Source organism: Uranotaenia lowii, chromosome 3 (genome assembly GCF_029784155.1).
Source record: "Uranotaenia lowii strain MFRU-FL chromosome 3, ASM2978415v1, whole genome shotgun sequence".
NCBI lineage: Eukaryota > Metazoa > Arthropoda > Insecta > Diptera > Culicidae > Uranotaenia > Uranotaenia lowii.
Genome location: NC_073693.1, coordinates 72,217,043 through 72,239,899, shown reverse-complemented (window position 1 = coordinate 72,239,899; position 22,857 = coordinate 72,217,043). Strand labels below are relative to the sequence as shown.

Below are 22,857 nucleotides of genomic sequence, written 5' to 3'. Positions count from 1 at the left end.
GGGGACTCTGCTACAATCCATAGAGTGATTTCTTGGCAAACCGACTCTGGATGAGCCTTGACAAACCGACTCTGGATGAGCCTTAACACCTTCAAAAACGTCCATGAAAATCTGCTCTTGTAGCACGCCATGTAAAAAAGCAGTTTTAACATCCATTTGATGGATGTGGAAGGACATCTGAACGGCTACGGCCAGCACTGTTCGTATCGTGGTTAGTTCCGCTACCTGGCCTCATTCTCCTTCGTCGAAAACACCCATTTGGAATGTAAGGGCTTGATACCAACGGGCCGCTCTACGAGAGCCCATACGCCATTCGTTCTCATGGAATCAAGTTCGTCCTTCACCGCCTCCAACCATTTGGATCTGGCCGGCGTCGGATTTTGTCGTATGAACTCGGTACATCTGGGATAGAATTCAAACCAGCAGAAGTTGCCCGAAAACCAGTGATAAAGTCAAGGAACTTACCTGGGAGCCTGCGCTCCCGTTCGCTACGCCTCGTGTTAGACCCTGAAAAGTCACCACGGCTTTCTTGCGAAGGGAGCGCGCCAGGGTTTTCTTCTGGATTGACCACAGCCAGGACTTGAGAATTTCACTTCGTCATCACTGACCAGAGGATGAAATTCATCGGGGACTGATCCATCACCAACATCGTTTTCAAGTGCCACCTCTGGCTCATGCTGCACAGGAATGACCAAGGGGGGTTTCTTTAGAACTACTTCATCTCGAAAGAGGAATCTGGCTTCATTAAATTTCACATCTCGAGCAATGATAACTTTTCGAATAGCCGGATCCCAAAGTCGGTACCCATTGGGAGCATAACCAACCAGCATTGCCTCCTTACTCTTCGCATCGAATTTCTTCCTCAACTGGTTTGGTACCCAGACGAACGCTTGACAACCAAAAATTCGTAGCTTCTCGATATTCGGCTTCTCATTCGACCACATTTGGATTAGGGTAGCTTCACCACCCACAGTACACGTCGGACTTCGGTTAATGAGAAAATTTGCGGTCTGGACAGCTTCCGGCCACAAGAATTTTGGTACACCTAAATCAACCAGCATGGCTCTTACCTTGTCTGCGATAGTACGGTTGAATCTTTCTGCAACCCCATTCTGCTGCGGAGAGTAAGCAACGGTTGGTTGCAACTGGATTCCTTTGGCCTTGTAGTATTCTCGCTCATTCGAATTGTATGCCGTACCTTGATCAACAGTTAGTTTGAAAATTTTCATTTGCTTCTCCGTCGTAACCATGGCTTCATATGGTTTGAAACAAGCAAATACTTCGGACTTCTTCTTCATCGGATAAACAACTGCACAATGTGTGAAGTTGTCAATGAAACTCACAAAATATCTGGAGTCATCCCAGGCCACCGGATCGATAGGGCCACAAACATCTGAGTGTACTCGCTCCAAGGGTCTTGAAGCACGGCTTCGCGTTCCTTTCACGCAGCTTTCGCAAAAACCAACCAGGAATCTTCTCGCACATGCCGTGTCCCAATTTATTCCTTACCATGACATCCATCGCCTGTTGACTTACGTGGCCCATACGACGATGCCACAAATTTTCAACTTTAGCAGCACATAAATTGGTGGTTGGCCTTCCAGCTTCCAAATTTAGGTACAACTCATACAGATTGTTCTTAAGAGGAGCTTGAGCAATAAGCGGTTGCTAAGAACCGCCTTGTCCCGACTATGGGAGCCAGTGAATAAAACATTTATTCCACTCCTCGCTAGTTTTTCGACTGACAGCAGGTAACCTTGTAATTCCGGCAGATAAACCACATTCTTCATCTCGAACCGGACACCGCAAAAAGTAATGCCTCGAACAACGCATTCGTAAAGACCAACTAAGGTAACGCCTTCTTTTGCCACATCGACAACGAATGATTCCTTAAATTTCTGAATTGATTGCAGATAACTCCGACAGTTAACAAGATGATCACTGCATCCCGAATCAACGAAGAAAATTGCTTCAAGTTGGCTCGATTTTCTCGCTCTAGGATTGACCATAAATGAAACAGTCCTACGGTCGCATACCACCATGTGAGCGCTCGATTCCGGCTGTCGGCTTCGGCAGTCCTTTTGAACGTGGCCAAGCTTGCCACAGCACAGCGATAGCATTTCGGTCTTTTGGGTTTATTTGATTCGAACTAGACGAACACCGTGCTCTTGTTCTCGTTCGATTTCTCCATCCGGTCTTCTCGTTTGAACACTTCCGCCAACATTCGCTGTTTAACCATTTCCAGCGAAAGATCCTTCTCGTCCAGTGTCAGAAAAAGTTGAGGCACCAGATCGCTTGTTTCCAATTTTCCCTCCGCAAATTTCAACTGCCGGACCAAATCGTCGAACGCTTGGAAATGCGCTTGCATCAAGGACTCTTCATTCATCCGCAGTAGCGTTTGGCTTGTTACTGATCTCGTAGCGAAGCTTTCCACATGGCCCTAGCCGTTTCCTTCTCTTGTATAATACCCAGGCATTCATCGGACACGAACGATAGAAACAGGGATTTCGCCTTCCGATGCGCCTGCCGCCACTTGGTCCGCGCTGCTCCGTCTTGAGGAGGGATGGCACCTTCTTCCAGGACTTCCGAGACCTCCGCTGCATCCAGAAGTAGCTTCACGCGGAACTTTCGATTCACGTAATTGGGACCAATCAACTGCGAAATGCCTTCTCTTGAAGTGGAGCCCATAACCTGTAGATCCGCAGTGGCTAGAGAAACGCTTTGAGTAACCAACTGAGAAGTTTATTACAAAGGAAAAGTGTTCTTTAATGTTCTACGAAAATGATAATCAAATTAACGAGAACAAACTTAAATTTGGTTAAGAAAATCGCTTTATTAAAATATTATTAAAACAACACCATAGTGTTAGATTCTGCCTCAGTGTTAAACACAGCTAGTGCTTCTCTGTTGGATGAAACGACGCTGGATGAAGTGAAACAGCGAAACGGGATTCGAAATTCTCAGAATCGAACGCTGAATTTGGTTTTCGTGGATGAATCTATTCTGATCAGACCCATAATCGAGGCCAGCAATGTCGTCGTCCCTATAGACGTGTACCACCCTCCTTTGAAGTTTGAAATCTCATTCCCGAGTCCTATCGCATTTGTTGAGGATTTCGGTGCATCAGCCCGTGACTTTAATTTAATCGCGCGGATTTTGATGCTATGAACCGTGTTCTGTCTGGAGTCGACTGGTCCGACATTCAATGTTGCATCAACGTAGATGTGGCTGTTAATACATTTTGGGCAATTCCGGCTGACGCTTTTGATAAATCCGTACCCTTTGTGCGATCTCCTCTTCGACCTTCTTGGACTTATGCTCACCTGAAACGATTGAAACAGACACGTTCGAAATTGTTGCGATAGTTTTGTAACTCAAGATGCCCATTTGTGAAAATCAATTTGAACGCTGCTACTAAACAATACCGAATATATTATCGACTGTGCTATCGCCGTTATGTGGATCGTACTCAGAGCGAGCTTCGTCGCAATCAAAAAAATTCTGGAGATTTGTAAACTCCAAACGGAAGTAGTCCGAGCTTCCAGCTTCCCTCAAATTAAAAAACCGTATTGCCACGTTACCTGCTGAAAAATGTTACCTCTTTGCGACGCATTTCGCCAGTGTCTTTTCAGTGGAATCGCCAACTGCCGATCAATTAAACGCCGCTGTAACACGATTACCCATCGATGTGTTGGATCTGGATGTTTTTGCTGTTAGCGAGGGAATGGTTCAGAAGCTATCAATAATTTGAAGAATTCCACTTCAGCTGGACAGGATGGAATATCGGCATGCGTATTGAAAAAGTGTCGCTCTTTGCTGGTAAAACCACTTAGGCGCATTTTTAATCAGACTCTAGAACAGCAAAAATCCATCTACCATCTGAAAAAAAATCGCTTATGAGCCCAGTACACAAAAAAAAGTGACAAGCAAGATGTTCTTAACTACCGCGGAGTGACATCGCTAGCTGCCTGTTCGAAAGTATTTGAGGTGATCGTCAACGACGTCATGTTTTTGATTTGCCGGAACTGGATCTCTGAGAATCAGCACGGGTTTTTTACTAAACGCTCGGTAACTTTAGACCTGATGATTTTCACATCCTTCTGCATATCCAACATGGATGGCGGGAAACAAATTGACGCGAAATATACCGATATTTAGGCGGCATTTGATTCTGTAAACCATGATATTCTCCTGAAAAAATTGCATCGACTAGGTTTTTCCGAACGATTGTGTGCATGGATCAGAAGCTACCTAACGGATCGTCGATTGGCTGTAAGAATTGGTTCTGCGGAATCCTCTGACTTTATTCCAAAGTCTGGGGTTTGAATGTGGAGTTCCTCTATACACGAACGACCTGAAAATATTTTTAGTCGTAAACAACCAAGTTGATTGTTATGAATTGAACTGAACTGGTGCGCTAATAATATACTGGTTTTGAGCGTTGCGAAGTGCTGTATTATCACATTTGGGCGTATGAAAAATCCTTTCATGCATCACTACAATATTCTGGGCGAGCAGTTGCATCGTGTTGAGGAGATAAAGGATCTTGGCGTTTTGTTGGACAACCGTATGACTTTTAAGCGTCATTATTCTGTTGTACTCGAGAAGGCAAACCAAATGCTGGGATTCGGACGTTCGAGCAAAGAATTCACTGATCCGATTTGTTTGCGAGCTTTGTATTGCTGCCTGGTGCGATCAACATTGGAATCTGCGAACCTAGTATGGTGCCTAGTATGGGCCTTTTGAAGCTGCATGGACAGCGCGTTTTGAAGCAATTTAACGTCGGTTCGTGCGTTATGCTCTTCGTGATCTACCTTGGGAGAATCCAATAAATTTACTTCCATACGCACAACGATGTGCCCTGCTTGGACTTCATACACTGTCAGATCGTCGTTCCATCGGTCAATCGATGTTCGTGGCAAAGATTCTTCGGAACGAAATTGACTGGTTACTCTCTCGCTGCAATATTTATGCACCAGAAAGAACCCTGCGCAAAAAGAATTGGCTCCTTCTGGAACCAAGAAGCACGCGATATAGCAGCAACGACCCTCTCCGTGCCTCGAAATTATGCTTTTTACGTTATTTTAATATCTTCGACTTCAATGAATCCATTTCAAATTTTAGACGCCGCATTGTATCTGACTCAAGTGACCAACTAAGAACTTAGGAATAGTATCATGTTATGTACAAATAATATTAAGTAGATCATTAAGACACATATGTACATGTGTCCGATGATTTTATATTAAACTAGCTGACCCGGTGTGCTTTGCTACACCTTTCAAAATCAAATGATATTTTCAAAAATTATTCAAAGTTTTATTGTTTTATTGGCATTATTTTAAATCAAATTGTAACATAATTTATAAGCAACCACTATAAAATGAGAGCTGCAGCTAGAGTTTCTAATTGTAACACAAAGATAACTTGAACAAATATTCTAAATCTTGCTCTATAAATTTGTGTTAAAGATCTGGTAATTTGAATCTGTCTGGAGGGTCTCAAATTAATCGTACGCATCTAACTTATAAAATATGGTTGTTTTTTCTTGATATGTTCTGGATTTATGCTGAAAAACTGATAAGAGAGCCCCTCCCCTGTCCTTACCTTCACCCCCTGCTGAATGGAGGTCTTGATTTTTAATAATCATACCTAAGTTTTTCGTTCCCAAAAATCCTATAATATCAAATACAGTTCCATTGGTTGATAAGTTTTTAAGCTTTACAACAAAATTAATATGGAGCCTCCTCCTTTCTTCCCCTCTCTACAATGTAAAGCGTAAGGATGTTTAACAATCGTAGAAACATATCTCGTAACCAAGTACCTTTCCATGCTATATTTGTTTCCATTTGTTGGCTTCGTTAGCATAAAGTGAGAACTTATGCTAACACTATTGCATTGGGCTCACCTCCCTCCATTTATGTACCTACTCACTAAAAGGAAGATGGTGTGTCAGATAATCATAGAATCATACAAAAATGATTTTCCATGTTAAGTTTTTCCATTTCTCGGATTTTGTGAAAAAAAAGTTAAATGTAAGCCTCCTCTTCCCTTCCTATATTTCCAATTCTATCATCCTACTGCAAGATAGGAATTGTTTCACATAGAAAAAGTATTTATCGTACTCAAAAACTTTTTGATGCCAAATTTGGTTTCGTTTGCTCGATAAATTCTCGAGTTATGCGAAAAAATTATATGGAAGCTCCCCTTTCCTTTCCTTCTTTATATCTTTCCGCTGAAAAAAGGTGGGGCTTCAATTTATGATAGAAACATTTCTCGTATCCAAATACCCTCATATGCCAATAAGTTTCAATTTGCTCGATCAACTCTCCAATTATACTGAAAATTGTAAGGGCGACCTTTCCTCCCCCTTTTCATCCACCTCTTCGAAGGAGTGAGGGATACCAAATATAAAAATTGTATGAAACTCCCCTCCCTCTTTCCTTTCTCCCCGCTGGAAGAAGAAAGGGGTCTCAAACAATCATTAGAGCATGTCATGTTCCCAAATACCCGCCCATGCCAAATTTGGTTCCATTTGCTTAATTAGTTTTTAAGTTGTGTAAAAAATTATAAAAGAGGCCCCGCCCCCCTTTATTTCTCCCTACTGGAAAGAGGGATGGGTCTCAAATAATCATAGCAATATTTTCCGTATCCAAATATCCTCCCATGCCAAATTTGGTTCCATTTCCTTTATTAGTTTTTGAGTTATATAAAAAAATATGAAAGAGCCCCCCTCCCCCTTTCTACTGGAAAGAAGGAGGGGTCTCAAATAATCATTGAAATATTTTTCGTATTCAAATACCTTCCCGTGCTAAATTTGGTTCCAATATCTTGATTAGTTTTCGAGTTATATGAAAAATTGTAAGGTAGCTCCCCTCCCCCCTTCCTATCACCCCACTGAAAGGAGGGAGGGGTACCTTATATTCATAGAAATATTCCTCCTACCCAAATACCACCCCATGCCAATTTTGTTAGCATTTGCTTGATGGGTGCCCGAGTTATGCAAAAAATTGTCTTTTGTTTGAGAGGCCCCTCCCTCCCTTATTGAGAGAGGGAGGGGTCTCAAACCATAATAGGAACCATCCCCTGCCTCCAATACCCCCACCTGCCAAGTTTCACGTAAATCGGTTCAGTAGTTTCCGAGTCTATAGGGAACAGACAGACAGACAGAAATTCATTTTTATATATATAGACTAGCTGACCCGGTGTGCTTTGCTACACCTTTCAAAATCGAATGATATTTTCAGAATGTATTCAAATTTTTCATTTTTTTGTTGGCATTATTTGAAATCAAATTATAACATAATTCATAAGCAACCGCTATAAAACTCTCAAGCTGCTATAAAGCTCTCAAGCTGCAGCTGGATTTTCGGATTGCTACACAAAAATAACTTAAACTAATATTCTGAATCTTGATTTGTGTTGAAGATCTGAAAATTTTAATCTGTTTCTTTAAGCTTCGCTCTAAAAAAGGAGTGTTCCAAATAAATCGTACGCAAACAATCCAACTGATAAAATATGGTTGTTTTTTCTTGATATGTTCTGGATTTATGCTAAAAAACTGATAAGAGAGATCACCCCCCCTGGCCTTCCCATCCCCCTGCTGAATGGAGATCGTGATCTTTAATAGTCATACCCTTTTTTTGCGTTCCCAAAAATCTTCTTGTATCAAATAATGTTCCATTGGTTGATAATTTTTCAAGCTTTACAACAAAATTTATATGGAACCCCTTCCTTTTTTCTCCTCTCTACACTGTATACACTGTAACACATCTCGTAACCAAGTACCTTTCTATGCCATATTTGTTTCCATTTGTTGGCTTCGTTAGCATAAATTGAGAACTTATGCTAACAAAATTGTAATGGGTTCACCTCCCTCCTCCTATGTACATACTCACTGAAAGGAGGATGGTGTGTCAGCTCTGTTTGCTCTAATATTTCTCAAGTTATGCAAAAAATTGTATGCTAGCCCCCCTTGCCCTCTTAACATCTTTCCGCTGAAAAAAGTGGGGCTTCAACTTATAATAGAAACATTTTTCGTATACAAATACCCTCACCTGCCAAATATGGTTCAATTTGCTCGATTAGCTCTCCAGTTATACTGGAAATTGTAAGGGAGACCTCTTCCCCCATTTTCCTCCACCTTTTTTGAAGGAGTGAGGGATACCAAATATTCATAGAAGCATTTCTTGTACCCAAATATCGTTCCATGCCAAATTTGGTTCCATTTGCTGTTGTAGTTCTTGAGTTATGCAATAAAAATTGTATGGAACTTTTCTTCCTCTTTCCTTTCTCCCCGCTGGAAGAAGGAAGGGGTCTCAAACAATGATTAGAACATGTCACGTTCCCAAATACCCGCCCTTGCCAAATTTGGTTCCATTTGCTTGATTAGATTTCAAGTTATGTTAAAAATTAAAAAGAGGGTCCCTCCCCCTTTTATATCTCCCTACTGGAAAGATGGAGGGGTCTCAAAAAATCATAGAAATATTTTTCGTATCCAAATACCTTCCCATGCCAAATTTGGTTCCGTTAGCTTTATAAGTTTTTGAGTTATGTAAAAAAAATATTAAAGAGGCCCCTCTCCCTTTCAACTGCAAAGAGGGAGGGGTCTCAAATAATCATTGAAATATTTTTCGTATCAAAATACCTTCCCATGCCAAATTTGGTTCCAATATCTTGATTAGTTTTCAAGTTATAAGAAAAATTGTAAGGTGGCCCCCCTCCCGCCTTCCTATCACCCCAATGAAAGGAGGGAGTGGTACCTAATATTCATTGAAATATTCCCCCTTCCCAAATACCACCCCATGCCAAATTTGATACTGAATGAAGGCGAGAATTCATCTATCAACGACGAAATCGAGAATGGAAAGCAGCATGAATGATCGAGGATAGCAGATTTTAATAAAAATACAAGGCCCCCTGAAATGGTGGGTCCCAGGTGAGGACCATTCCATTATTTTATCTGCTATTGTCCGGGTCTACCGGGTCTTATTTTTTCCCCAGAATCGGAACCCATGGTTCTACGGCAGCAGCGACGCAAGGTCAGGCACGATCCAATGTTACCGAACGAGCGGTGGCATTTCCCTACGAGCGATTACAGCGGTATCCAGAAATGGCCATTTCTGGAGGTGGCAGGATGTTCCGGCATGGTAATCGAACAGCGAGTAAGCAGCGAGCGAGGCATCGAGATTCGACACGGCGCAGTACGCGAAGGCGCGCGTGGCGCGTGAATTATTTCACCCCTTTCTTTATATTGTTAGGCAAGCAGCGAATTGTTCGGAGGAAGAAAGGACGCTTTCTTCACCAGCAGAAAAGAAAGCTTGGCTTGGGTTTTAGAATCGCCATTCTTATCACTTCTGATTGTTCCAGCGCGACGACTAGACGGCCAGGCCGAAAAGTGTCCCATTATTATTCGTTACTTCTACTAATTGTTAAGTGTTTAGAATAAAGTATAATATAAGTCGTTAAAGTCTTTTAAAGTATAAAATAAAAGTGTGTTGTAATTGTTCAAATAAACGGATTAAATTGTGCACAAATAAATTGTTTGAACTGCAAGTGGAATTGTGTCATCATTGGACCATCGATCTGAAAAGTGAAAAAGGAAAACTTACCCGAAAATTTGGGAGCTAGTGTCCGCGTCCTTTAATGTCTGGGAATCACCCACTGCAACCCTGAGCCCTCGACAGATACCATTTGCTTGATTGGTTCTCGAGTTACGCAAAAAATTGTCTTTTGTTTGGAAGGCCCCTTCCCACTTCCTGTTGGGAGGAGGGGTCCCAAACCATAATAAGAACCTTCCCCGGCCTCCAATACTCTCACCTGCCATGTTTCACGTAAATCGGTTCAGTAGTTTCTGAGTCTATAGGGAACAGGCAGAAAGACAGACAGACAGACAGACAGAAATTCATTTATATATATATATATAGATAAACAATAAACAAAATATGAGAAACAGTGTAGCAAAGCCAAAGCTGGATGTCTTTTTCTAAGCAAGTTTTTTCTGTTGGAAAATCCGGGATAAAGTTCAATTTTTTTTATGGAACACCTAAAAATTTATACATCATTGGACAGATACACTTGATTATTGCGAATGTTTCAGAAATTATAATGCGATCGGGGTACGAAACACGTGCTTCGGTCCATCCATGTATCATTGTAGAAATCAATGCGAAATCGGACAAACGGCTTTGATCACAGAGTAAATGGCAACCATCGGCGATGTGGAACTAGTTCTACTGAGCCACGCCAGCGATCATGGAATTCAAAATGTATTTCCCTTTATTGAAATTAAATTAATTCTTAATTCTAAAATTCTAAGGGTTCATTCTTTTAACATTCTTTTGAACATTATTCAAAAAGTTGTATGAACCATTTTGGGTTGAATGATTAAAGGTGGATGTGAGCAGTCAATCAAGCTAACCTAAACTAATGCAGACTACTGATCCAAATAACTTAATCTTATACTTCTGTGAGCTCTAAACATTAATCAACAGTGATCTATCAGTATATCGAAAGTGTCAAAATGAAGAGGCAGTTGAACAGTCCATTTACGCCATCCAACTCTCTTTTGAATGTTGTCATCAATTCACAATTTCGCACAAAAGCTAAACTGGCGGCGCGAAAAGTCGATACCGATTGACAGAGAGTAGTAGTGCATGCACGGCGAGGGTACAACGGTATTACTGATTTTCTCAGTTTTCAATTTCGTTCCTTTCGTTCACGTCACATGTCTTCGCCCCGGCTTGGAAGCAGAAAACGTGACACTGAACCTAACAGACCATGAAATATTGTATAGGTACCTACCTAGGACTTACTTTTTTACTTTTGCTGGCCCGGGCTGCTCATAAATCGCTCATTTCCCAATCCAGCGAACTTAAATTCAGCAGCACCCATGTGTTGCGGAACGACGTATGGCGGTAGCCACCTTCCAATAATACAGTGGCGCACCGCAAAACAAATGCCGCAAATGTCCTACCTATGGTAATTACGCATGCATACTTTTATTAAACGAACGCCCACACAGATTGACTACCACCCTTGGCTTGCACTGTTCATGAAAACTATTTTTATTTACTAGTTTTTTTTTAATTCTCTACTTCTCTTTCTATATTTCCAGTCACCGTATCCAGTATACTGCAGCGGGTGCTGTTTCTGCTGTTCTACCATCTGCTGCTGATTATGTTCCTGTGGTCTTACTACCAGACCGTTTTCACCGACATTGGCCGGGTACCGAGCACGGTAAGCATCAGAAGCGTCGTGAAATGTCGCTGTGATGAATCATGAACTAGAACGAACATCACACCTAGACTCTTTTACTACCGCCACAAGCGACAATGACGTAGCTACGGCATGTATCGGTTCATAAAATAGGGAAAAGGATTTATGTCGGCATGAATTTTTGATAAGATAAGAGTTTTTGGTGACATTCGAGGGAACCATCAACACGAGAGAGCGCCACAAATGGCAGTTTGGCAGACACTTGTGAATGATAGCCTGACTGGGTCATTTTTTGCAGAAACAAAAAAAAAATCTTATAGCGGTACAGGCAAGGTCATTGGATCTGTTAAAAGCCTGATGTATTGAACAATGGGAATTTAACTTTCATTTAGTAACTTATTTAACTGTTAGCAAAGATCCAGAGTGAGGATTTAAAAATGCACGTTTTACTCTCTTCACCTACCTCTTGTAGCAACAGAAAAGGGAGATTTTTTTAAATTTTTTGCGAATTTCTCTAATTCTGTGATCCAAGGGTTTTTTTATTTGTAGGTATGTATAATTTTGTATGGAAGCCCTCCGTTTCAAAAGCGGGACGGCCATTCGGCTAATAAATCAATTTCCTGTGTAAAATCATGAATTTGATCCCAATTTTATGAAAACCGTTCGAGCTGTCACTTTTCTTTCGATTATTGTCGTTTTACCATTTTATGGCATTTGCGACTTTAAATTAAGGTTGCAGTTGGCAGACAGTTATTGAAAAACTTATCCGGTACAACTGTATTCGATGTTTTTACTCTTGGGCTCGTACTCGCAAACAACTGACTTGCCAATTGAGCTATATCACAAGCCAAGTTATTTCACATGTTATGCTAAATTTGTACAGGAGCCCTCATTCCATAAAATACGAGGGTCGTGAAACTACACCCTCATCTAAAACAATGATTTTCAAGGTAATTCCTGGGGGCCTTCAAGGGAGCAGTGAAAGAGCTCAGAACTAACATTTTTTGTTGTATCTCTATACAAATTTGTTCAAAAATACTCCTAGGAGGGCGGTGAGCTCTAAAATATCGAGAAAGGGGGGTGGTGAGTGAAAAAAGTTTGAATACCATTGTTCTCGGGTAGCAAATTTCACATCATTCTGACCACCTGTTTATACGTGATGGAGTCACAAAAAAAACTCCTTATTTTTATAAAGCATGTACCACTTAGATTCAGGTCGCATATAATTTTCTCCATGCGGAATTAACATAGGGGAGAGTGAGAAATCATAGGCCATTTTTTTGTCTTTATGTTAGGCTTGCCAGATACTTTTAGAAAAAAAGCGGGACATTTCACGGAAAAAAGCGGGACACAGCCGAAAAAAGCGGGACATTGAAAAACTTTTGAAAGAAAATCTTGATTGTTTAGCCAAACTTATACGTTTACCATCAGCCTAAGTTGTTCATAGAGAGCATCGTAAGGATTTATGTTCAACGTGGATTGATTTGGCTCAGTGTTTCTTATATTACTTCTATTTGCACGTTTTTTTTTTGCAATATGCACGGTTATTCTCCACGGTTCTCGCGAATTAACACGTTATTTGAGAAAAAATATTTAATGTCCTACTTGTAAATGGAGGATTTGATACAGCTTAAAAATTTTAAAACTCAAGAAAACTATCCTATTTATATACTTTGAACAATTGAGTCAAAAAATGCGGTGTATAATACAATTGAATTAAGATTTAGGCGAAAAAATTTCGATCTATAATTATTTGGAAGCAATTTAAACAATATTTTCTTCATACCAAAGTTCTTTACAAAGCATCGCACACTGGGAAAATTTGGATTTAAAATTCCAAAAAAATAGAAATCGCAGGTTTAATAGCCTGAAACAATACTTACTTTATGTGAAATGTCCTTAATTACTCAGCAAAAAAAAACAACAAAAACTTCGGGATGATGCATTTGAGCAAAATTTTTTTAAGGAAAACTGTGAAAGTTTCATGAAGGTTGAATATATATATGAATTATGAGCTCTCTTTCATGAAAAATTGCAATGTTGATCAATAAATTTTTTAAAATGATAAATTCTCATACAAAAGTGAATAAGATTGATCAACATTCAAATGAGATATAAAGCAATTATTTTATAAAATGTCCAAATCTCCATAGGGATACAAGTAGGAATAAAGTTCGCTTCTTAAGATCTTCTTATTTGATTTTAAGTAAAAATCTTTCAGCTCGTTTAATGAAGTTGCAATGACTGAATGACATATTTGAAAGTTTTTCTATGTTGAACCAATGAATTCAAATTGAGATTAAAGTTTGATTTTTTTCAGTTTACCCAACTAACACAGATTGTTTCATCAGACTTCTCAAGCCCCTTATAAAACTTTATCTAGTAGCCTGCTATAAAACTTTGAATGTTACTTGGGTAAGTCAGTAAACTTTGTAAAAGTTTTCCAAGAAAAAAAGCGGGACATTTCGAGGAAAAAGCGGGACGGCGGGACATTAAAAAAAAAAGCGGGTCATGTCATAGCTTCTACAGGGTGACGATAAAGTTCCTGTACTTTCAGAAAACACTTACGAAACTTCCTTATATAGTATCAAATCGAATCAACTAAACAACTAATACCTTCTTTGGAATACACTCCTTAGACCTCTAAATATTTTTCCGAAACATTTTCTTCGCCAACGCTTGAATTTTGCAACTGAGTCACTTCACTACAACCAATTGCTCAAGAAGCCAGCCCATTTACCAACGATACATTGGATTTCAACTTTTTCTTTCTGCAAAATAATGCTAAAATGTACCCAAGAAAAAAAAATGGAAGGGATTTATTATTTTCCGGAGTGCCAATCTATCTCCGAATCCTATTTAATATCTTAGAAATATCTTTGCCAGATGTGTCTAAAATGATTACACTGGGTGACAGCCAAAAAATAGTCTGGGGTTTCTCAGCTGATTTAGACTAATTTTTGTATTCTGAGTTAGAATATCACATTGATTTTGCTGTATCAGGTCAACTTTTTGGCGAAAAATTCAAAAAATTCATTAAATAAATGTGTTCACTTTTTGGCAAAACTATAGAACACTACAAATTATTTGAAAAGAAAGGCGAAAAATCGACTTTTAAAAATTTATGTATTCTAATATCCTGACCTGATTGAACAAAACCATGGTCATTTTCGGACTCAGGGCGTCAATATTAGTCTAATTCAGTTGGAAAACCCTGGACTATTTTCAAAAAATCTTTTTTTGTTACTCAGTGTTATCAGACGTTTGGAAACATGTGAAAGATACGAAGGAGCTTAAAGGTGCTCCAACCAGTCATTATTGAAAACGGTTGGTTATTAATATTTTAATCATTATATCGTGCGGATGTATAACCATAAAAGAGGTTGTAAAAATACAATGCCTATACCAAAGATGATATGATTGGAAAATCACTACTGGATCCAAGCTGAAGCTTCCAACTGAAGCTTCCAAGTAAAATGATGCATGGGCACTAAATGATGCAGAGCAATTCATCAAAAAAAAATTGTGAGAATCGAACTCACTGCAACATCTCATCTCGGCTTGCCAGTCCGATATCTTACCCAGTTCACCATCTGAGTCGGTTTGCAAACGAAAGTTTATTGTCCATTGCTGATTACCAAAAAAAGGCACTGCTTTTGCCGGTGTTTTTCTTTTATCCTCCTGTGTCTTTGATGGTAAAGGGATCAGAATGGGAGGGGAATGGGAAACTAGAAACTGTTTTCTATTACCGGCCGGTTTACATACATACGCACAGGCACAGCTCATCTTGGCTAGTGGCTAGTTTAAGCCACCCCCCATGGAGATTTTAGTAGTAAAATTTTCAGTTCAAGAAATGAATTTACCGTAGTAACGTGAAAGTACTTGATTCCAAAAGGTATTTAAATTTAAATGTTAGCAAACATGTCAAAAAAAAAATTCTCGCTTCAGGCGGCAATCGGTCCATATCACTGTACTGCCCCTACTCGCATAACAGTCCCATATGAAAAAACGAGCAATAGAGAAAATGAGCTTTTTCTGTTTTGGAATATATTTTTGAATTATGACCACAGCTTTCAGCTTAAACAAAAATCGTTTGTAGGAATGTTTTCTAGATTGTCATAATAAATCGTAGGACATAAAATTTTCCAGATTGGGCGTTTATTACGACCAGGAGCACCTTTTTATCCGTTATGGGACTGTTATGCGGTTATATACGAGACTTTTTTCAAATCTACTCGCATAACAGTCCCATGCCGAATATATTTTTATCTACCATTGTACTTTTTTTTCCTTGGATTTAATTATTTCTGAATTTCCTAAAGCAGTAATCAACTATAAAAACATACTTCTGGGGGGAAATCTTAAGTTCCATGCCGTAAGATGGATTTTTTTTGTATTTAATTGTATCTGGCAGTGTTTTTTTCCTAGACAGTCTACTTTGTAGCCAGCCTTCAAAAACCATTTTGAATATTTTGTCATCAACTCAATTAAATCTTGTTTAGAAATGACTTTTAGACTATCAATCTAAGGTTTTCCACCGAAAATAAACCTGAAAAATTTACTTATTTCGTGATTTTTCACATATGGGACTCTTATGCAGGTAGGTACAAACTACGAAAAAAATCTGTAAAATCACATCACATGTGATGTAAATAAAAAGAAGCATCATATATGACGGAATTTTCAGTCCTAGTTGCAAATTACATGTCAGTAAAATTTTGCTACATGTAAAATAAAAAATTATGTAAAATTTAAAAACGTGTAAAATAAAAATGATGTAAATTATAAAATCACTGAATATTGGAAGAAAAAAAATCCAATAGGAATTTGTTTTGTTTCATTTTTTGTTATTATGATTTAATAATGGAATTTTCTCATTTCATAATAAAAAATAAAATCTTTCTATAATTAATCATTTTATTAAGTGGCAAATTTTTCTATCCGACAAATATTTTTTGTTAGGAGTTATATTCTTTCTTTTATTTTCTTCCCCGAAAGTACCGGATCCAAAATTGAGTAACGTCGCGAACTCCATTCCTGCTTCTCGAAGATCTCCAGGAACCAGCAAGATCGATTTACTAAATCGCGGGAAAACTGCTTCAATAAAATACTATTGGGCACGACTTGACGCAACACTTTGTTGACATTTGTGTGTGCCTGTTTTCGACAGTCTGTGTTATTACATGACATCATCGCGTTCAGTATATTGTAATATTAATTGAATTCAAATTCAATGATCTACAACATTCCATGTCGTGTAATTTTAAGAAATTTCTATTTCAGTGCTGTTAAAAATTTTGTGTAACACGAAAAATGTTGTAAAATTACATCACATATGATGTAACGGAAAAAAACATCACATATGGTGGAATTTTCAGTGCGAGTTGAATATTACACGTCTATAAACTTCAACAGACGTGTAAAATATGAAAGACAAGTAAATATTTAAGACGTGTAATATTTAATTCGCACTGAAAATTCCGTCATATGTGATGCTTCTTTTTATTTACATCATATGTGATGTAAATTTACATCAAATAATCGCGTTCCGTGTCAAATAATGTTTGTGTCATTAGAATTCAGTGCTGTTAAGGATTCAACTTTTTTTATTTTGTAAATTAACATTAATAAATCGCGTTCCACGTCATGTAATGATAAAGGTTTTCAATTTCAGTGTTGTTAAGGATTCAGATTTTTTTCTGTGTATATTTTATATGGGACAGTCACGAGTTGAATTTTTTTTTAAATTGAGTTTTTTTTTCAAATGAGACATTTCATTTTAAATACGACACTCTATAACGTTCACGATTTGAAACTAATTTTTAAGTCTCAATTTCATTGAATCCTCATTAGTGTATCTAAATACGTCTAGGGTTACCATCCTACTCGCAAAAGCGGGAAATGTAGCGCCGTCCCGCTTTTTTCTCAAAATGTTTCGCTTTTTTCTCAAAATGTTTCGCTTTTTTTCTAAGAAAACTTTCGTGGTAGATTCTACCCTCCCCGATTTCACAACTACAAAATAATTGCTCCGTGCTTATGAAAACGCTTCTTATAAAATCTCTCCTTGATCTATTTTCACTTCTGTAAATTTTTTCTAATCTTTTTTTATCCATTTATGATTTTGAAAATTAGAAATATTCTTACTTAAAGAAGATGACATTCCCTCAATTTAAATTAATTGGTCTACCAAAGAAAATCATTCAAATATATATGTGTGTGTGTGTGTGTGTGTGTGTGTGTGTGTGTGTGTGTGTGTGTGTGTGTGTGTGTGTGTGTGTGTGTGTGTGTGTGTGTGTGTGTGTGTGTGTGTGTGTGTGTGTGTGTGTGTGTGTGTGTGTGTGTGTGTGTGTGTGTGTGTGTGTGTGTGTGTGTGTGTGTGTGTGTGTGTGTGTGTGTGTGTGTGTGTGTGTGTGTGTGTGTGTGCGTGTGTGTGTGTGTGTGTGTGTGTGTGTGTGTGTGTGTGTGTGTGTGTGTGTGTGTGTGTGTGTGTGTGTGTGTGTGTGTGTGTGTGTGTGTGTGTGTGTGTGTGTGTGTGTGTGTGTGTGTGTGTGTGTGTGTGTGTGTGTGTGTGTGTGTGTGTGTGTGTGTGTGTGTGTGTGTGTGTGTGTGTGTGTGTGTGTGTGTGTGTGTGTGTGTGTGTGTGTGTGTGTGTGTGTGTGTGTGTGTGTGTGTGTGTGTGTGTGTGTGTGTGTGTGTGTGTGAGTGTGTGTGTGTGTGTGTGTGTGTGTGTGTGTGTGTGTGTGTGTGTGTGTGTGTGTGTGTGTGTGTGTGTGTGTGTGTGTGTGTGTGTGTGTGTGTGTGTGTGTGTGTGTGTGTGTGTGTGTGTGTGTGTGTGTGTGTATGTGTGTATGTGTGTGTGTGTGTGTGTGTGTGTGTGTGTGTGTGTGTGTGTGTGTGTGTGTGTGTGTGTGTGTGTGTGTGTGTGTGTGTGTGTATGTGTGTGTGTGTGTGTGTGTGTGTGTGTGTGTGTGTGTGTGTGTGTGTGTGTGTGTGTGTGTGCGTGTGTGTGTTTGTGTGCGTGTGTGTGTGTGTGTGTGTGTGTGTGTGTGTGTGTGTGTGTGTGTGTGTGTGTGTGTGTGTGTGTGTGTGTGTGTGTGTGTGTGTGTGTGTGTGTGTGTGTGTGTGTGTGTGAGTGTGTGTGTGTGTGTGTGTGGGTGTGTGTGTGTGTGTGAGTGTGTGTGTGTGTGTGTGTTTTTTCTCAAAATTAGCATTATTTTTCAAAGTTTATATCAGACAAGATTAAATGATTCGGTTACTTCTCAGCATTTAAGGTTGCCAGAATATTTACCAGTCATATCCGGACCGGGCGAATAAAGGCTATTTTATCTAAAAACCTGGCAATCTGGCATTTAGCATCACCATAACAATCTTGTTCAGTTAAGCGTTATTTGAGCACATTCTAGCGATGTGAATATGTTTCGATTAAAGAAAATATTCTTTGAGTTACTTCCAAAGGATGTTGGCTCCTGATGTTTCTTCGGAATCCTACCAGAATCCCTTGAATGTAAAGCTTGAAAAATGTCAAATGCCGAATATAATATAACAGGACTACCGAGCGAAAAAAATATATTTTCAATCAAACAATCAATGAATGGACGAGTTAAATTTAATAAACTTGGTAGATGATAAAAAAATATAAAAACTTTTTTTTGAATTTCGGATTTTAAATTACTCTGAGATGAAAGTATTCTTGGGAATTCAATTTCTTAAACAAATTAAATTTTTCCATATTTTATTACTTGCTATGAACTATTTTAGCTGAAGCTTGTATAGGAATGGTCATCAAAAAATTAGGTTTTTAAGTGTTTCTAAAATGTCCCACTTTTTTCGTGAAATGTCCCGTTTTTTCTGAAAGTATCTTGTAAGCCTTAAGTAAGCTTATCCATTATTTTCTAACTAATCAATTAGATGAAAAAAAATCGTTTATATTATTATGTATTGTTTACAAAATAATTACTGTTAATTAAGTGAAATAGAATAAAAAGTATAATATGCACATTAGACTAGTTCACTTTTCGACTTTTTTCATATCAGTTGTTCCTCATGCATTTTCAAATTTGAAATCTTTTGAACTCATCTCTTTTCTGGCAATGATTTTTTGTGAAAAAAGTCCATTTTTCTTGAAAATCTGTACCAACACGTGAAAAGGATCTATCTCAAAAAGTAAACATCAACAATTTTCAGTAGCTCATGATAGGCCAACATTTGCACTACTTAACGGTAAACATCTTTTGAGAAAATAATATTCATTCGTGCTTTGTTTCGGAAGAGAAAATGTTTCAATGAAGTTTCTATCAATTTACAACTTTCTTTAAATTTTTAATTTTGGGAAAGAAAAAACCTAGAATACATGGATGACGATGTTTTTCATACACACATCCTTCCAAAAAAAGAAATCTTATGTTGGGCGATAATGAACCTGATTTTCAACCCGGCACCACTTTTGATCCCGTTCATCTATTTTGACGAAACTTGGCCTGGTATTAGATCAAAAATTTTCACATCTTTGGACCAAATTTCAAGTTGTCGAAGATGCAGCAAGTTTAGTGAAGCAGTTTCAAATTTTCTATCTTTGTTTCCCGTCATTGAAAAGACTTCAAATTTTGTAGAGTGTTAATTGGATCGTTGAACTAGATTGTGTGAAATTTGCATGAAAAAATATCAACCGAGAGAGAAATGGCAGCTCGTCAAAGTTGAAATTGGGTGCGCAGCTTCACGCGATGTAATTCTTTTCTGAACGCAACTGTAGATACTTTTTATGTGTTGATGAAGATTTGACACTTTATTCAACATAAAAACATAGTTGCAAATGAACGCGAGCTTAAAGCTAAAGCTAGAAATGAGAAAATAGCTAGGTTCTATCTACGATAAACCGTTGTTTGTTCATGAAAATTGATATACTTTTATTCAAATATATAGAGGATGCTTCTGAAAATCGTTTGTCTTCCATAAATAGCAAAAACTTCAAGTGATTTTTAATAAGCGATTTAAAATAGGTTGTATTTTTTTTTCAAACGCGTTTTTTTCAAACGCGATCCATTTCTTGTGTTGGTATAGAAATCTTCTTAGAAGAGTTCTAGCAAGCCCCTGTTAAAATGATACGATAATTCAATGATGCATGGTGGTTGATATTATCAGCATTTTTATGGATCTGTTTTAGATAATCGTTCAAAACAAACCGAAAAAAATTAAAAAATCATGAACCACCAACTTGTACAGAAATTTTACTTACAAGTTTAAAGTTAAAAAACTACAGTAAATTAGGACAAAATATTTTTTACAAAAGCTGTTCTTGTAAAACTAGCCATTTTTATTACCTTTCTTTTGATGTTATAAATATACAAATTGGATATAAAGCGGTCAAGTTATTTACAGATGTTTGCAACAAATTTGAATTCATAGAGTTTATACTGTTTAGTATAGCCCAAAATAAGCTTACAAAACCAGATCAATAAACACATCGTATACGAAATCTGTAAACATAAAAAAATAAAAATGTCTGTGATTGAGACCTGCAGAGGCAAAATCTTGCTTTACAATTCTATGAACTAAAAAATATTATTATTCTTAACCTGGCAATAATTTGGTTTTCAGAGCTCTTCAATTCTTTTCCATTGTTGGGAATTGAACGTACTCGTTGTCATTTAAATTTTCAGTTGTTTCGTAATTTGGGAAAATGTCATGTTTAAAACGTCCCTATCTTCCCTCTTGAGCTCTTCAAACGCCCCCCACATTTCAAAGTTGTGCTCACCGCCCCTCAGGAGCTCTCATCGCTCCCAATTGGTCGAATATCCATCCATCCAATTTAAATTTTCGACACAAAAATTTCATGGGTGATTTCTTTCGAGAAAAGTCGTCCTTTTTGATATTTTTTTTCATTGGCCTGAAGCACTGCAATTGATATATATTTTGGACTCTTGTTTTTTTTTTTAAGTAATTCATATTTGTGAGGAACAAATTAGAATTTTTGTTTTGTTTTTTGATGGAACAAAAATTGAAAAAAACATGTTCTACAATCAACCAAACTCAAAAACGGCCAAATACGAAAAAATTATGGAAAACAAGCTTCTTACAATTCTTTTCCTTATTTATGAGTAAATCTCCATAGAATTGGATCAAGTTTTTAAAGTTAGGATATTTCAAACAACAAACATTCAACTTCCATGCCTCTCATCAACTTTTTTCCACCCCAGTTCCGGGTACCCCGGTCCGAGTTGGACCGGCTGCTGCGGGCCCAGAGCGAGGAGGAGCAGAAACGGATCCTGGAGGCGTTCTCCAAGAACCTGCCCATCATGACCCGAACGCTGAACGCCTCGGTGCGATTCTGTGAAAAGTGTCGACTGATTAAACCGGATCGGGCCCACCACTGCAGCGTCTGTGGCGTCTGTGTCCTGAAGCTGGACCACCACTGTCCCTGGGTGAACAACTGCATCAACTTCACCAACTACAAGTACTTCATCCTGTTCCTGGGCTACGCTCTGCTGTACTGTCTGTACATTGCCTTCACCACGGTCCTGTATCTGGAGCTGATCTGGAGCTCGAGCGGGAAAGAGGTAATAAGCAGGAGGTTCATCGGATTAGAATTCCCAAAGTCGATTGCGATTGTTGAAAAAGCTTAACAATTTCTTCCTCCGACAGGGTAAAATTGACGGCCGGTTTCACATCCTTTTCCTGTTTTTCGTTTCGCTGATGTTTGCCATCAGTTTAGTTAGCTTATTCGGATACCACATCTATCTGGTGCTGTTAAATAGGACTACCCTAGGTAAGCGAATCGGAAACGTGGTCCGTTCCTTCAGGGCAAAATGTAAATTTCGTTTTCTTTTCTCTTCTTCTTCTTTTTCAGAATCATTCCGTACGCCGATATTCCGGTTCGGCGGGCCGGACAAAAATGGATTCCATCTCGGGAAGATGAACAATTTCCAGGAAGTTTTCGGATACGATCGGAAGCTGTGGTTCTTGCCGGTTTACACAAGGTGAGTACTGAAATTTATTGCTTCATGCTTTATATTTTATTTGCTTTGAATGTAACGCGTTTTTTTTGTATTGTTCGTATTATTTTGATATAAATTTTAATGTTTTTTAATTCAGTTATTGTTTTGCTCGTTAGTTTTTTTAAGCACGGTTCTGTCATTATTAGATGAATTTTGTGTCGAAAGTCAGACTCGACAATTAAAAGAATGTGGAAAATGCTTCAATGTTCTAACTTTATTGACAAATCGTTAATCAGAAAATTATTAATCAGATTTCAACAAAGAATTCTGAGTTTGCATGTCTCAGTTTCAAAAGAAATAAAATCTAAAATATAATTTATGAATCTGATATCCAAATATGAATCGTTTCTTTATTTTCAATTTGAAATCTGTATGTGCATTCAGAATTAAAACTAAGAATTTTATTGTTAATCTGAATTATACACTGAGATCCTTATTCAAATATTAAATCTAAAATCACAACCTGATTATAAAATATAATATTCTTATACAATTACACAATTGACCGTCGATTCTAATTTTTTTTATGATTATCCTCAACATTAACTTTAAATCAAAATAAAAAAAATCTTACTTTGATAACAGCTTACTTTTGAATCTGGAAAACTGATTCCCAATCTGAACTAGTTTCAGTTTTCAGTTTCAGGTT

The 22,857-nt window shown here is 38.0% G+C and overlaps 1 protein-coding gene across 2 annotated transcripts in view; it reads left to right on the top strand.

The window, feature by feature from the left end:
• The window catches only part of LOC129755716 (palmitoyltransferase ZDHHC15), a 43,666-nt gene that overhangs the window by 6,975 nt on the left and 13,834 nt on the right, over positions 1-22,857 (top strand). For both annotated transcript variants that reach the window (XM_055752334.1, XM_055752335.1), the window contains exons 2-5: positions 11,117-11,238; positions 21,411-21,770; positions 21,856-21,979; positions 22,061-22,190. In XM_055752334.1, coding sequence (XP_055608309.1) covers positions 11,117-11,238; positions 21,411-21,770; positions 21,856-21,979; positions 22,061-22,190 — 736 coding nt within the window. The remainder of the gene's footprint in view (positions 1-11,116; positions 11,239-21,410; positions 21,771-21,855; positions 21,980-22,060; positions 22,191-22,857) is intronic.